General features: G+C 39.5%; 1 protein-coding gene across 5 annotated transcripts in view; it reads left to right on the forward strand.

Annotated features, from left to right (window-relative positions):
* The window catches only part of EXOC4 (exocyst complex component 4), an 821,075-nt gene that overhangs the window by 688,094 nt on the left and 115,725 nt on the right, over positions 1 to 17,256 (forward strand). For 4 of the 5 annotated variants that reach the window (XM_023207825.2, XM_023207827.2, XM_026454384.1 and 1 more), the window contains exon 14: positions 4,949 to 5,127. In XM_023207825.2, coding sequence (XP_023063593.1) covers positions 4,949 to 5,127 — 179 coding nt within the window. Of the gene's footprint in view, positions 1 to 4,948; positions 5,128 to 7,925; positions 8,182 to 17,256 lie in introns of those variants that run through there. The other variant, XM_023207828.2, reaches the window with a different exon arrangement.

Genomic DNA, 17,256 nt, shown 5'->3' on the forward strand with positions numbered 1-17,256 from the left:
GTGTGTGTGTGTGTGTGTGTGTGTGTGTGTGTGTGTGTGTGTGTGTGTAAATGTGATCAGGTACAGCACAGGTCTGCAGACCAATCCCTGAAACCATTTGTGATGTTTTGTTCATAATTGCATCAGGTCTGCTGAAAGCGCAGATTTTTTTTTTTTCCTTTTTCGCTTTCCTTTCAGTAGATGACAGAATTCTTTAAAGACTAAATGGAGACAATTTTGAGCATCTTTGGCAAAATTTCCTTAAATGAATTCTTGTCAGATAGACCTTTTTAAAGATTGTAATTGTGTGGTAAAATTAAGTTAAATGGGTTTAACACTCCTGGCAAAATTATCTTAAATGAATTCTTGTCAGAGCTCTTTAAAGATTATAAATAATTGTGTGGTAAAAATTAAACTTAACAGGTTTAACATTCTTCTTTAGTTTCATAGGCTTCTATGTGAGCCTGTTGGCCAACGGATTTGGAAGGCAAGTCCTGAGATGGGATCCAGTACCCAAACACTCATGTTTTGAGTTCTGATTGCCGCTCCTGCTGTGTCGCATCATTTTGAGCAATTGCTAAGTGCCTGTTGCCTCTGAGTTTCTGTTACTTCACCTTCTGAAGACAATGTTAATTTGCTGCCGCTTTCACTCAAAAATACATAGTGTCTTCATTAAATAATGTGTTATCATAATAAGCAGAAGATGAAGGGTACGTAAAGCGGAAATAATACTGTCCAGTTGCCAGGCAGCAGCCATTCTGGCTCTGAGGTCTTCTGCAGGGGACAAGTGACTGTGTCTTCCGCAAGCCTGGAGCCACCAGTCCAGACCAGCTTCAGGCCAGTGGGCCCACTGCCTCCCACCTTGGCACAAGTAACTAATACCCGTGTCCTCCAGTTTTATGTGCTGGGATTCCTGCCTGACGTGCCCATTTGAAAGTTCTCTCATATGTGGTGAGATGTTCCATTTTTCTCTTCACTAAAGCGTGAACTTGTTTTTCTGGAGAACATATGGATAGTATAGAAAAGCATGATATGTTTCTGCAGTTAACATTTTGGCATATAGACATCCAGCCTTTTTTCGGTTCATGTATTTGTTTATTTTCTTAATATCATACAGTACCTACAGTTGTATAAATTTATTTTACACAACTGCATATCATAATGAAAAGTAAGCTATACCAGTTTTCCATGTTATCAAGTTTTTTGTATACATAATTCCTAATGAATTCATGGTTTTCCATAGTATAGATAGATGATAATTTAATAAATCAGAGGGTTTGGAAAAAAAATCTGTAGTCGGACAGCTAAAGCCATCCCTTTAAGGTTATTCTAACACATAAAAATCTTCCACCAAGCTCTTTGACACACACAAATCCTCAAAGGAATGATTTTTTGTGTGAAATGGTTATAGCTGTCAATCACTTATTCTCTGTGTCATGGTTTCTGTGCTCTTTTCAGGTTGTTAGGGGGTGATTATGGATTCCTGTCAAATGAGATGTCTGCTATGTATTCAACATGAGGCAGTTTGTATTTTTCTCAGTCTATTGCTCTTCTCTCTGAGGAGGTTAAGCAAATCTCAGTGAGCCAGAGGGAAATGGGATAGGCATCAAGCCCTGGCAGCACATGGCAAACATGCCCAGGGCCCAAGATCCCCACTCAAGCAGATTAGACTTCTTACATAAATACATTTGTCTTGATTGTCACATTCCACCTAGGGCTACACCTAATATGCATAAAAATAGCTCCAAGCCTGCTTTTCAAAGCCATTTGCCCCCCCCGTTGCTTTTTCACCACCGAGCTCAGAGGCATTTTTTGTATTATATCTATCACAGATGATTAAGGGGCTCGAAGAGTTGATATATAAGGGCAGATTAAGAAAACTAAATATTTACAACCTGACTGAGTGACAGCCAAGGGAAATACTATAAATGTCTTCCGGGCTCGAATCACAGAGGAGACATTGTTTTGCTTTTCCTATAAGTGGATTTTAGAGCTATCCAAATTCAGAGAAAGCTTCCTTGGGATGACATCTCGTATGCTAATTAGATAAATGAGTCAGCTAGAAATTGCATTTAGCAGCTACTAACAGAAACTTGAAATAGCAGTGGCTTAAACAAGTAGGGTTTCATTTTTCTCTGCTGTGACATGGAGCTCAAAAGCATTTTTATTGTCTGGGACTGCACTGGTGCTCCAGGAGGGCATCAGTGCGCCATTGCCCCACTGTCTTTGGGCTCCATTAAGCTCAGCGCTGGCATCCATACTCAAGGTCCCCTGATGTTTGAGAAGAGCTGCTGCAGCCCCAGTTGCCATGGCTTCATTCCATAAAGAGAGAAGGCAAAAGAGGTCTCTGCTAACTAAGATTGCTTAAGAGAGCTTCCTTGAAGCCCATCAGCTGACTTCAGTTTACATCTCACTGGCCACCGCATCTGCAAGAAGGGCAGAAAAATTTACTGGGGTTTTTTGTTTTGTTTCACCTTAAGTTGGCCACATTGCTGACCCCAACAACATCAGGGTACTTTTACCAAGAACACATGGGATAATGGATACTGGGTGGGCAGCTAATGGCAATAAATAACATCTTGAAAATTCTGATGAAAGTCAGAACTGTAAGACGCTGTGGTTGGTATTTGTAAAACTCACCCTTGATATGTAACATATTTCCTCCTGCTCACTGTCATCTACTTAAATTCATTCATCATCCCGCTAAATAAACTAGCCATCTCAACAGACCTGAGAATAATAATAACAATAGTAGTTTTTACCAGGTAAAAACTGTTTGCACTGTGTTATGCACATAAAAGCATCAGCTGAATGATTTGCTTTAAAATTTTCTAAAGTGGTGATGGGGAGGCGTAAATAAGGATAAATGGAATAAGACTTCCATGAGTTGCTAATAGTTGAAGCTGGAAGACAGTTACATGGGGGGGTTGTTATACTCTTCTTTCTACTTTTATAATTATTGAAATTTTCCCAATGAAAAGCTTTAAAAGTCACATTTAATCCTCACATTACTTCATATCAGGTCAGTTCTTTTACCCCTGGATAATAATGCTTGGAGTTAAGGAGTGTCACACAGCAAGCAAGTGGCAGATTCAGTATTCAAACCTGGGTTTATCTCGCTTTGAAGTCTGTGTCCCACCCTTGCCACTCAAGGAAAACACTTTTCAGACAGGCAGCCTGGGCATCACCTGGAAATCAGTTAGAAATGCTGAATTCAGGGCCCCACTCCAAGACCTTTTCCACACTCCTTAGATCAGATTGGTGCACACCCACATTCCATGTGCTGGGTTCCCTGCTCTTCATTGCCTCAACATCAACTGTGGCGTTTCCTTTAGAAAAGATAACCCTGGCTAAAATAAGGAGGCTAGTCGTGTCTCACTTCTTGGTAGCATAAACGTTTTAGATAACCATTTGATTCACAGCAGTTGTTTCTTTCAACATTGGGCATCTGCTGTAGTGCTGGGCGCTAAACGCCTGTGTGTCAATTAAGCATCATTCTGACTATGTGTCAACAATTTTTATTAATCACTGCATGCTCGAAACTTAATGTGACTTGTTCTAGTTAAATTAAGCCCTTGCTTCTTCTCACTTAAGGTGTGTTAGATTTTAAAAGCCTTGGGTCTTACAGAAAACTCTCCAGGTGCCCATTTCAACCTCCTCCAGCATCAGCTTTGCTTACCCACCTGTGTGTAACTTTCTTGATTTTTTTCCCTAACAGTCTCAGTTGTTTTTTTTTGTTTGTTTTTTGTTTTTTTTCTGGGGGAGACGAGTCTCATGCTCTGTTGCTCAGGCTGAAGTGCAGTGGCACGATCTCAGCTCACTGCAACCTCTGCCTCCTGGGTTCAAGCGATTTTCCTGCCTCCGCCTCCCGAGTAGCTGGGATTACAGGTGCACGCTGGCACACCTGGCTAATGTTTTGCATTTTAGTGGAAACAGGGTTTCACTGTTGTTGCCCAGGCTGGTCTCGAACTCTTGAGCTCTGGTAATCTGCCTGCCTTGGCCTCCCAAGGTGCTAAGATTACAGACATGAGCCACTGCGCCCAGCCCCAGTCATCTTGTCTAATTTTAGCCCTTTTCATTTTTAAAAGGAAAGAGAGCTGTGGAAATTAGGCAGCCTGAGTCCCAGCTTTGCCACTCATGTGTCATGTAGGCAGAACAGTTAACTGTCGGAGCCTTCAGTTCTTCATCTCCGCAGTGGCTGAGCTCTGTGATCTCAGGCCCCTTCCAGCTTCATCCTTTGTAACCCCTATAACTTGATTTTTCAACCCCTCCCTGACCCTGCAAAATGTTTTGAAGACATCGGGCTCTGCGTGCAACCCACTCGATTATATTTTTCCAGTCAGTAAAAGGATCCCAGCATTGATGTTTTTTAATTGGCTTTTCTTTCCAAATGTTAAATGCCTTAATAGTTATACTTTATGTGTGTTGGATCCTTTTTAGAACAACTTAGTAAATGAATAAATGAAGCCTGTCATCCATCTCAGTTGGAACTTAATCTTTTAAAGAGTAGGGTCTTTGCCTTTGAATATTATTCAATATTTTCTAGGTGTCAGATAAACTTGGTGGTTTTATTTTCACTACAATAAACTTTAAACCATGTACATATTTAACACCCTAAGCTGTTTGTCAACCTGTGTAGCATGAGAAGAGGCAAGGAAAACACCTACAGGAGAGCAGTATAGACGCCATCCCCAGGAACCATCACTGTATAAATCAGGCCCATGCTCCTCCCTGTTGAAGGCACAATCATTGGAGTCACTTATTTCTTCTTCTAAGAACTTTTTCCCCTACCAGAATCATGCTAAGCCGGCATGTGACAGTTGTCTCACAAAGTGAAACCTAGGGAAAAGAGCACGCTGTAAACTAGTGATCATGTCAGTCCTTGTGCTAGGTGTGCCTGAAACAGTGTTGCCCGGTCCCACCTTTTCCATGCTGTATATATGAAGTGTGTTTCCAATTTGCTTTTCAGGGCAGCTTTTGGCAAGGAGTCTGAAGTTCTTATTGGAAACCTGGGTGATAAATTAATCCCTCCACAAGACATCCTTCGAGACGTCAGTGACCTCAAAGCCTTGGCCAACATGCATGAAAGCCTGGAATGGTTGGCAAGTCGAACAAAGTCAGCTTTCTCCAATCTTTCTACATCCCAGAGTAAGTATCTAGTAGGAAGCTGTTGTGGGGACAGTTGAGGAATAGACTGAATGCGTTCATTGAAAGATGAGAGTATAAACTGGTCACCATGTCGGGGCGCGTCTCAAGTTGTCAGAAGATCCTGGTTAGAATTCTGCTTGTGTTGCGCTTCTCGTACTTTGTGATTCTGGGAGAGGAACTAATCTTGGTTTCCCTGTGTGGAATGTGGGAAGCCAGGAAAGGCCCATGTTAACATAGCTTGATATTAACATAGCCTTAGAAACATCAGTTCATCTAGGATTGAGCCACTATGTCTCAAGAACAGAAAGGAATACCTTTTTTCCTCCTTACAGCAACTTCTCAAGGGCAGAAACTGTCTCAGAGCTCAGGGCTGTGCGCACGGCTAACATTCTCATTTTACTTGGCATAAAGCTAATTTTTTTATTGGAGTCATAGAAGTGATTAAGGTGCTAGAAAATAGAGTCAATGAAGACAACAATTATTCTGGAAAAAAAGATGGCTAAGAGATAGCAATTACAGATTTCAAGGAAATTAGGGAACAGAACATGAAATTAGGGGGAACCTCTTTTTCTGTCAAGGACCAATGACTTAGAGAAAAATGATTTGAAAAAAAATGATTTGAAAACTTTAGGGCACATAAACTTTAATAGCTATACAATTGTACTCAAAGCATTACTTCAGGAGTATGTATAACACAATTAAAATAGAGACAAAGAAAACATGATATGAAGAAGACATAAAGGAAAAGGCAGATTTATTATTTATTTATTGAGACAGTCTCACTCTGTCACCCAGGCTGGAGTGCAGTGGCACAATCTCAGCTCACAGCAACATCTGCCTTCTGGGTTCAAGCGATTCTCATACTTCAGCCTCCTGAGTAGCTGGGATTACAAGTGTGCACCACCACACCTGGCTTTTGTGTTTTTAGTAGAGATGGGGTTTCGCCATGTTGGCCAGGCTGGTCTCAAACTCCTGGGCTCAAGAGATCCACCTGCCTTGGCCTCCCAAAGTGCTGGGATTACAAGTATGTAATCCCACCACGTCCAGCCCAAAAGGCAGATTTAGATGCATGAATGGAGAGATAGAAACAGGATAGAAAAAGCAAAAAACAACAAGAAGGAGAAGGAAGCAAAATCACTTCTGAATTTAATATTAGGGCTATTAGACAATTATTAGAAAGAGAACATTATTTGCACTGTGCACAGCAGAGTGAGTTTTTTTTAATCGCCATCATTTGAGAAGGTATTATTACTTGATTAGCCTTGTTTCCAGCCTAGAGATGGAAAGGTGTGGATTAAATTCACAGGGTGAATTATTCCCTTATCCTCTCAGAGTCTAAGGAGCCCCTTAAGTGCTCACTGCTTGTATGGCCTCATGCTGATTCTCTGCCTATCCCAGGGGCCAATGCAGGGTGGGAAGAAGGCACTGAATCTTTGGGCTTTGGAGGGAAATCATAGAATCTGCACTAGAAATCTTCTTAAAATATTACTGTGTATTTATACTTTTATTCTTATGTCTTTTATTGAAAATACTACTTATTTTTGAGACAGTCTTGCTGTATTACCCAGGCTAGTCTTGAACTTCTGGCCTTAGGTGATCCTCCTATCTCAGCCTCCCAAGTAGCTGGGACTACAAGCATGCATCATCACCATGCCCAACTCTAAAAGACTGCTTTTTATCTGATGACAAAATTATACAAGTTTATTCTCAGAAATCTATAAGAATAGAAAATGTGTCTACCAATTAAGGATAGCTTGGGCACAGTATTACTTTTGACCAGATTCTACATACGGATGTATCCTTAAAGGCCCCTTTAAGTTTATAATCCCATAGTATCAGGCAGTTCTATTACAAGCAGCAGTTTAAATTATCCATTTTAACTGCCAAACCTACTCTGCTCCCTTCTCCCCTCTAGAAAAAGTCAGAAAGAACTAATTTTTCTTTGCTAGTTGCAAAATGAACAGCTCTAAAAAAAGGTGCCACTTGCCTCTTTTCCTGGTTTTCTTTGACTTGGAAATACAGAGCTGCTTAGGTAGTTTATTTAGTAATGTTTGGAAGGAGTGCTGTCATTTAGTATGTCATTAGCATCTAATATTTAATGCTACAGTCTCTTGTTTCTAATGACACAGCATTCTAGATTTCTATTCTGCCCATTCTAAAAGGGCTTCACAAAGCAAGATAGTACATAAACTCTGTAGCAAGCCACTGAGTGATTCACACAGACTAACCTGGCATCAACTGTTTTCAAAAGGAGAAAGATGCATTCTGAGTTACGCTTAACTTTGTAATTGCACAGTTTAGCTGTTGTGTTCATGTCACTGAAAGTACCCCATAAAGTTGATGTCTAATTCGTGCCTATAATCATCTCTGTTATTCTGACAAAGATCTCATCTACCACGCCTGTTAATCCTTTGCCTCATGTTCTCAGTTCCATTTTATAACATAAGTTGTACCCTTTCAGTTCCTTCCAGGGTGATTATTCCACCCAGTGAGTGATTTAAGTAACTGTCAGCATTTTGAGGATCAGTGCAAAACCCAAGTGAACTATAATCACTACTTGCGGTGTCTTTGCTAAAACAAAGCATCAAGCAAGCCTGGTTTATCCTGTTAACAGCAAGCCTGGCTCACCCCCACTTACGTGCTCTTTGAATTCCCAGGAGAGATGCCCATTGATGTTTATAATTTGAACAAAGCAGGGGATTCTCTGATAATGGCTTACTTTGATTGCGCTATGTCAGTGTGACTCTAGAAGGGGAACAAAGGTACAGCTTTTTAATATTTTTTTTTTTTTTGAAAAGTGAACCAAATGATTACTGCAACAAAAGTGTTTCCAAGTCTGGAGACTAGAGAACTTGAGGAAAATGCTCAGCAGCGTGGGAAGAAATCAAGATAAGAAGATGTTCAGTTTATTTCTTGTTCCACGTTCTGTTAACTATTTGGTATGGTAAAGGCCATGTTTTATTAAGCTTAAGAAGCTATTATTGTGATAGGGTGGAAAAAGTTTGCAGAAAATTATTTTCTTTCTTTTTTTCTTTTTTTTGAGATGGATTCATGCAGTGGTACGATCTCCGCTCACTGCAAGCTCTGCCTCCCGGGTTCAAGCAATTCTCCTGCCTCAGCCTCCTGAGTAGCTGGGATTACAGGCACGCGCCACCACACCCAGCTAATTTTTTGTATTTTTAATAGAGGCGGGGTTTCACTATGTTAGCCAGGCTGGTCTCGAACTCCTGACCTCGTGATCCGCCAACCTCAGCCTCCTGAAGTGCTGAGATTACAAGCATGAGCCACCGCACCCGGCCGAAAATTATTTTCATAGTAGAATATCTCTTCAGATAGGACAGTAGGATTCTCATCCACCTGAACATTTCATGTCAGGTATTACATTTAGAAGAAAGTAGAGAAAAAAATTCCACATTTTAATGGCGGAGCATGACTGGCTATACATTGTTCAGCAGGTTAAAACTGATTATTTTTTTTCTAAGGTAATTTTTTCATTTCTTTTCGTATTTGCCTAAATGTTTCTCTAACTCCTTTAGACATGAAAGGGCCTCCTGGTTGTATCTAACTCCTGACCACACCAAAGGTACAACTCGTGTATTTGCCCTACCACACAGTCCACAGTTCCCTGTTCCATCTTCTCTGGTATTCTCCCCTCGGTCTTTCCGACACTGGTTCTACTTAAGATTCTTTCAGTTGAAAGTCACAGACTTAATTGAAGGAAAAAGAATGCATTGACTCATACAACTGATAAATCAAAGGACTTTAAGAGTGGCTGGATCCAGAGGTTCTCCAAATATCGTCAGGTCCCAGGCATGCTTACACACCTGCTCTCTCTCTCTCTCTCTTTTTCCCCCACACCCCGCCCCAGTCTCAGCCTCCCATCCCTACCCCTAGAAGACCCTTACATTCAGGACCTGCTTTAATAGATGTGCTTTCAGTGCAAGGAAGGTGAGCAGGAGCATATTTAGCCTTGAGCATTCAGGATGTAAGTTTCTACTTATTTTCCTGCATTAATCACAATTTCAACCTTGTAATAAAGGCACAAATAATGCTGGCTTTTTGTAATGCCTGCTGTTTGTAAGATCCCTAAATGAAGACTCCGAAATTGGTATCATTAAGAAAATTCTCAGAGCAAAATATGACCTACATAAAAATTGTTAGACTATTTTTCAGTTAAACATTAGTGATTTTCTTTTGCATCTTATCCTTTTGTTTTAAAGATGGATTGTTTTTAAAAATAGACTACACAGAATTTGAAGGAGGCTCAAGGGCTTATTTTTTCTCCATGGCTTCCTTAGGGAGGCCCTTCTCTCTATCTTGAATTCTGTAAAAATCTCTGGGATTAGAGATTCTACAACCTCCTTGATTATATATTCTGCTCCTTACCATCTAGGAAGTCATTTTTTTTTTTTTTAAGTGAAACCCCTGTGCTTCAGTCTAAACCTCATTCTTCTTTTATGCTCTCTTCAGAAATTAAATAATGACTATTAACAACTGTTTTCTCTATAAAATATTGTAATGCTTCCAAAAACATTTCCGTGGCCTTGTACTTCCCTATCACTGGATTTTAAAGACTTTTGGGCCTGTGACAATTCCAGTCTGTGAGTCAAGGACACCCAAATCTAGTAGGATTAGGAGCCCCGATCAGGCGCAAGTTCAGTCCCTTGGACGATGATTTGGCTATTGGCTTTTGTGAATGTGGGGCTTAGGGTAGGATCTTTGACACCAGGCTTACCCACTCCAGCTCTCTGAGTTCCCGTTGCCGAAGTTCTTGCTAAGCCCACATACATGAATAATAAGAGTAAGAAAAACCGTGCCCTAGTCTTTTTCAGTCTGAGCAACCACAAGGTTAAACATTCTTCTAATTTTTCGGGCAAATAAATCTCATAATTTTGGTTGCCAGAATTGGTTTGTGAATTGCAGTATTAGTTATACAATTATTTATATACTTCTTTCTTAAAGGTAAATTATTGTTAGGCATCTTACAAATCATCTGGTCTAACTCAGTCATTTTGCACATGAGGAAATTAAGGTCTCAGAGTGGTTATATCACCTGTCTGTGCCAAACTGAGCTGGAGCAGGTCTTCAGATTCCCAGTTTTTCTTTCTACTACGTCAGTTAGAGCCACTAATGGGACCTTTCATGCCATATTCCTATTAAACCACTCCAGCAGTGTGGACATATTTTATTTTAATGGAAGCACTTTAATGCTTACAAGTAACTTGTGATCATTTCTGATCATTTTCCTGTACCTAAACAGAATTTCTACACCTAAATACGTGGAATTATTATTCAAACCCCTCTTAAATTTCATCTTAGTTGCAATAAAACATTTCTCTAATTTGCCACTCTCTATTTTTGTTTTGCACGTGTTTTCTAAGTTAGAAACTCCATCTGTCTTGTTATCATGCCATGTAATATATTCTAGATATTGCTTTGTCCTACACAGTAGCCACTAGCCTTGTGTGGCTATTTAAATTTAAATTAATTAAAATTAAACATGTAGTTCCTCTGTCATACTAGCCACATCTCAAATGCTCAGTGGCTGTTATATTGGACAGTGTAGGTATAGAACATTTTCATCATCACAGAAAGTTCTGTTGGCCAATGCTGTAGATCATCACCGAGGTCATTGATAAAGGTTAAAAATAATTCCAGTCCATATACTTAAGCTTTGAAAGATACTTGAAATGCCTACCTAGTTCTATCAAAACATGGTGAACTACTTTAATTGTCCAGCCTCAGATCACATGTACTCTCCTGATGAAGGTTGATGTTTTTAGTTCTGCATTATCAAAATTTCTCCTATTGATGTTAACTAATGCTAAAAGGGAAAAGGTTTTGTGATCAAATAGACTGGGAAAATATTAAAGTACATTAAATATAATTCAATACCAGAAAACCTCTAAAATCTGTACTATATTAACCAGATAATTACAGCAGTGGAATGTTTCTTAAACTTACTTTTCAGTGGAATTCTTTTCTCCCAGCATATCTCACAGGGCTTTTTGTCCATGAAACAACTTCCAGGTGACACTGACCGATGCTATATTTATATAATTTGTTTAGAATATTTTATTTCTTCCAGCACCATCAGCCTCAGGGCAGATGTTCCACTATTGCGGGAACTTAATTTCATATTATTGGCAAATCTGTATACTATCAGATGACTTATTTTGCAATTTGGTTATTTGATTATTTGATTCATTTAGTGATTTTTAGAAATGTTCAAGTCAACCAATATAAAATAACCATAGTTTCCCTTTCCGCCTGTTTCAGGCTTGGCTACTGCTATACTGACCCTTTTCCAGTCATTGTGCTTTTCTCACAATTCTCAAAGATTCTAGCTACACTTTTATAACACACCCCAGTTTATGGCATAATGTCAATATATCCATTGTGGGGCTCCTGGGATTGATTTATGGTAAAAGTTTTGTTGTATAATATTTTTAGATTAAGTTGCAAAGATATTACAGATAATCTCTTATCTCTCTCATCCAGTTTTCCCCATTGTTAATATATTAGTATGATACATATGTTGCAACTAATGAATCAATATTGATACTTTATTATTAATGAACGTCTATAGTTCAGATTTTCTTAGTTTTTCCCTGATCTTCTTTTTCTGTTCTAAGATCTCATCCAGGATGTATCACATATACACCGCAGTTTTCCTATATCACAGTTATCACATATATCACATAATGATGTCTCCTTAGGCTCATTTACACTGTGACAGTTTCCTAGACTTTCCTTGTTTTTTATGACCTCGAGAGTTTATAGGAATTCTGGTTGGGTATCTGTAGAATCTTCTTCAGTTTGGCTATATCTGGTGTGTTTTCCTGATTAGACTGGGCTTGTGGGTTTTCAAAAGGAAAACTACAGGGGCGAGGTACCAGTCTCATGAAATCACATCAAGGGTGCATATCATCAATGTAACTTATTACTGATGATGTCTGGGATTGGTTTTGTGCCTCCCATTTGTGTAGTCCTCTCTTGACAGTTCCTTCCGAATTTTGGATTGACTCTCCACTTTCCTACTACAAATTGCTTATCTTATAGAAGCATCTTATTATAAGCCCAATGTTTGGATGAGTTGAAGACTTGCTAAGAAAAATGGTTGTCTACCTTAAATAATTATGCAGTTGATATGAATTATAATCTTGTGGGTCTGAAAGACTCTGTGGGAGGAACTGTTTTTTAATACCCTGAGCCACTTGACTAAGGCCTGTAGCTACTTTTTGGTTGCTACATGTGCTAAACATCCCTTAGTAAATATATACAACCATATTAATTTCCAACAAAACCATGCTGACATTGAAAGAGTTTAACTAAATTTCTGCACTAAAAATAACATCTTATTTTAACCCATTGTAATTAAACTGTAATGTGCAGTGTTGACTCAAAACCCATTCACAAGTGGAACTCGCTTCCTGAGAAGTCCTTTTAGAGTAGGATACCTCATACCGAGCTGCACATCAGTTACAATCAGTTAGAGAGCTTTAAAAATACTGATGCAGAGATTTTGATGTAATTGTTCCTAGGTATGACATGGGCAACAACAGGCTACACCCCAGACCAGTCAAATCAAAGGCAGAGAACCCATGTTGTAAAGGAGTGGTTTTCAGCCTCATCTCATTAGAAATGCCTGTGCTTTTTAACATATCCCCAGGCAATTTTACCAAACAGCCAAGGTTGAGAACCACCAATTTAGAGCCCCTAAAAATTGATTCTTCAATTTCTGTCACTCTCTATATTTGGGAAATGCTTTGTGATTATTTTGCCAGCTCTTCTATCCTCTGAAGCTTGAGATTAACGTGATGTCCCATTTTACAGATGAGAACAGTAGGCATGGAGATACTGTACTTTGTGTCCATGCCAGAGTCAGGACCACAGCCTTGCTTAGCAGTTGTCAGCTAAACTGTCACCCAAATCTGATTAAAAACAAAAATGTTCCTCTTACACTTATCAAGCCAGCTAAATGAGAAGGGCATAAGGAATCTGTGTCTCTCAACACAAAAGGTTGCAATTGCCAAGCCAATGGAATGAATGTAGATATGTCGTTGAAATTATATCATTGAAAATAAATGGAAAAGGCCTAGGTGTTGGTCCACCCCCATCCCCCAAGTGCACAGTTGTGCAATATTCCGGCATGTTTTTATGCATTCCCTGTGGTGATTTAATATTTTCTATGAGATGGAATGTGAATTTTCTCATGCTAGAGCTCACTATCATGGACTCTTTGTGCCTTAATAGTAAATGAAAAATAAAATGCAAATCCCCCAGCTGTTTGTTTTTCTGCCTTGGCACAAATGAGAATAAGAATTTCCCTACCCAAGATCTCATGGGAATGTGTCATGTTTCAGGTTTGCATTTGTCAAACCACTAAGCCAGAGTTTTCCTTGTCATAATTTCATCTGATTCTTTTTAATTAGAACTCTATGCATGGTAATTCCTCTCCCGCCTCAGTATTTACAAGGTTCAAATATTTGTTGACTGTTATCAGACAGCTCCTCCTCAGCCCACCGTACATGTTTAGTTTCTCTAATCACCTTTCTGTGGTTAGACTTCCCACACCCTTCATCGTTTTTCAGCCTTAGTAATTGTCATTTTCCTAAGCTGACTCTCATATTGTGGCTTCATTTCTGTTGTTCTTCTTTGATTGATGATACTTTCCAAATTCATTGCCATTGGTTGATTTCATGATGATGCTATTGACTAAGAAAATTAATTTACCACTGGTATTATATTTTGTTCATGAGCTTCCCACCCCCGGCCTGACTCTAAATATATTTTGTCCTTATCTAATTAACATCACTTGTACTTCTGTGTGAGCCTTTCTCACTTTTAAAAATAATGTCCAAATATATTTCCATGTTGTGCTCAATGTCTCAACTAATCTTTTGTAGGAACAAAAGCACCAACTGATAATTGTATGATGATCCAGTTTTGTTCGTTTTCAGTCTTAATTGTACTCAGTTTATATTTACAAACTCATTGAAACTAATCATAATGAAGAAAGAAGTGTGTGGAAAGCCCCTGTGCTTAGCGAGTTCACCTGATTCTTCTTAGCCCTCTTCTGAAACCCACGTTGTTACTAGGAATGGAGATGCTGCTTATTCTTTTATTTTCTAAGGAATACCATCTAGACCTCTCTGTCTCCTTCTGTTTATCATGTAAGCTTCAGACTGACCCCAGTGGGGTTCCCCGTGTTTCTTGGGTTTGAGCACATTTTAAATTGCTGACACACAAGGGTTACCCCCTTTGTAAAACATCTCTTCTCTCTTGTTTTCCCTCTCCTGTGATTGAGTGTCTTGAATGTCTTCCCTCGGCTCCCCAGTCATGGTCACTTTTGACTCTCCTCACAATTCATGAAATTCTCCTTTTAATTCATAGAATCTTTGTAATTCTTCTCCCTTAGTCTAGGAGACATAGAGCACATGTTTGACTTTGAAGTCTGACACACTCAAGGACAAATCAGGCAAGTTAGTGTATAACCGGGGAAACTAGCCTATCTGACCTAAATCGGTCTTCTCACCTGTTAAATCGAAATAGTGATGCATACTCATTGGATTGCTCTAACTATTAAATGATCTGATGAACTTGAAGTTCTCAGCAGTGTCTGATACACAGTGGGGCTCACTATGGGGTTTCTGGGCTTCCTACCATAAATCTTATCCCTGGAGCTCTCATTCGCTGTCCTGGGTCTTCCCCTTCCTCCTGCCCCTTCAGGCTTCTTTTTTCTCTCAAGTTGTATGGTTGCTTTCAAAACTGTTACTATGTATGCTCCTAAATCATTTCCAGTAAATCTTGGCTGTCACTCACCAGAGCTCCCAAAGTGTTTCTGAGGTCATGGAAGTGTGTCTGAGAATGGGCCTGCATCTGAGGGCCTACAAGTGCTCATCTGAGAAGCCAGGGTTGAATTTGAAAAAGGCACCTTTTGTTCTTCAAAACTATGAAAACCAGGCTCAGCTATATTGAAAAACATGCCAAATCCAACCACAATTCCCTTCTGTCAATCAGCTGGTCGTTAGTAGAGTTCACTGTCCTGTGCCGATTAGAAAGCAGTACCCCACCTCCCTCCGTAAGGAGGTGATTATCAACTGTGGAGCTACAGAAGGCTAGTGCTGTGGGCGTTTCAATGTAATTATGGAGTTCTAAGTACTTGCCCATAAAAAATTATGTGGCTGTTTCTTTGGAAATGCCAACATTTGTATCCATAAGGGAAATATTTTATTAAAATATGATAATATCATGGATGCTTAAGTTTGGTGGCTGGGAGCTGCCAGCTGAGTGATTGTATCTTCAAGCAAAACTATAAAATGGAAACAACCAGAAGAAACATAAATGAAAAAAATCTCTGGGAAAGAGGAGAGACAGAAGGAGTTAGAAAGCAAGAGAAGGCTCTAAAATGGCATGCTGAAATTACAGAGCCAGACAGAGAAGATGGTGGAAATGCAGAGTCACCAGAGCCTGAGCCGACACCCCGCACAGCAGAGTAGAGGAGCGGCTGCTGCAGCAGAGTGACTTGAACAAGACATCTGAGGGGACTGATTTGGTTGCCAAGCAGAACCATGCATTCCAATGAGGAGCAGTGGAAGATTGTACCTGAAGGCGCTGATTGTGCTATTCAATCTGGCCTCTTATCTAGAAAAACCCTTAGACACTTGGGTGCTTTAAAACCTGAGATAAGCCCAGGAACCAGTGTGAAATCATGACTTAATGAACTCCTCACCAGAGAAAGAGTGTGTCTTTCCATTCTTCACCCTTGAAACTAAGTTTAGATCTCCTACAAAATGCAGTGGGTGAGGGGAGACAAATCCCGACAGGGAAATCAGAAAGAAGATGGAGGGCTGGCCGAAGTGACGTGGAAGAATTCTCCATTACTTGGTGGAATTGAATTTAGAAAAATGTTCTAAATGTGAACTGGACGTGCTTTTTTTCAGACAGCTTCCTTGTTAATCAATAGTGCATAAAGACTTTTTCCAGACAGCCCAGGAAAATGTAGCAAAGGGGCAGGATGTGTGAGTCGTATGTGTGTAACGGCCCCAAAGGATACTACGGTAATGATAATGGATTCAACTTTCAGATTACATTTCAGACTTTCAGGGACCTTTATAACCACTCATTCTTAATCTCTTATCCCTGCCTCAAGCTGTAGTTGACAAACCAGCCTTTATATTCTCAGTTTTACAAGGCATGATCATGAAATGCAAAAGTTTGGCAGTTGCCCAAGGTCAAAATCAGTCAGTGACAAAAATCTAGACCACATCTGTCTGTTCTCAGAGTGCAGACCAGAGTGTCTGGAAAAACAATATAGTCACCTATTATGAGTTATGAGTGACAGAGCTACAAGCACACCAAACCAGTGTGCCTTTGTTTCCCCATGGAGGCAATGCTGTTCAGCCATCTCCCAAAGCTACAGCAGCAAGGCGAATGCAATGCTGTGTGCCCAGTATAAATGGTATTGAATAAAATATTTAGTATAAATGGGTATTGAATAATACACTTTAAAAGAAGGAGTGGGGAAAAGTGAGCTTGACATTATTTTAGTCTCTTTCAGAAGCTGAGATGTAAAAGCTGTACCTCCTGCCCCCAAAGGACCTATTTTGGAACCAAATTTGGTAGTCATGCTTTCAGGGAGAGGTTGTCTTATTATCTTAAATTCAATACTGTGATTTATATTAAATATTATAAATTATACAATAAAAGATTTCCTTCTTCATATGGGTACAGAGGTAGATCAGGTCTAGGTCTCTAAGGCACAATGTTCCTTATTAATAGCAGTTAATTCTGTGTACTAACATCTTTGAGCTCTGGTTGTTGAATCCTAGGTGGATTTGACTAGAGTTCTTAACCAACATCTTAATCCAATTTTTATGAAAGGAAGAGTAATGAGGACTTTTCTGTAAGACTGATGAAAAACCTAAGTGTCTTTATAGAAGCCAAGAATATCTGATCAGATTCTTCAAGGAAGCAAAAATCCTGTAAATGTCAGAAAGATGTTACATGCTGGAAAACCCCTTTGGTCAAATTCATCTAAAGAAGGTACTATTTGTAGGTGACTTTTCAGCAAGTCTGTCAAAAGCTTCCTGCTACAGATAAAAATTCAATAACCTTTTACTGTGG

The sequence above is a fragment of the Piliocolobus tephrosceles genome, chromosome 8 (assembly GCF_002776525.5).
Source record: "Piliocolobus tephrosceles isolate RC106 chromosome 8, ASM277652v3, whole genome shotgun sequence".
In the NCBI taxonomy this organism is placed as follows: domain Eukaryota; kingdom Metazoa; phylum Chordata; class Mammalia; order Primates; family Cercopithecidae; genus Piliocolobus; species Piliocolobus tephrosceles.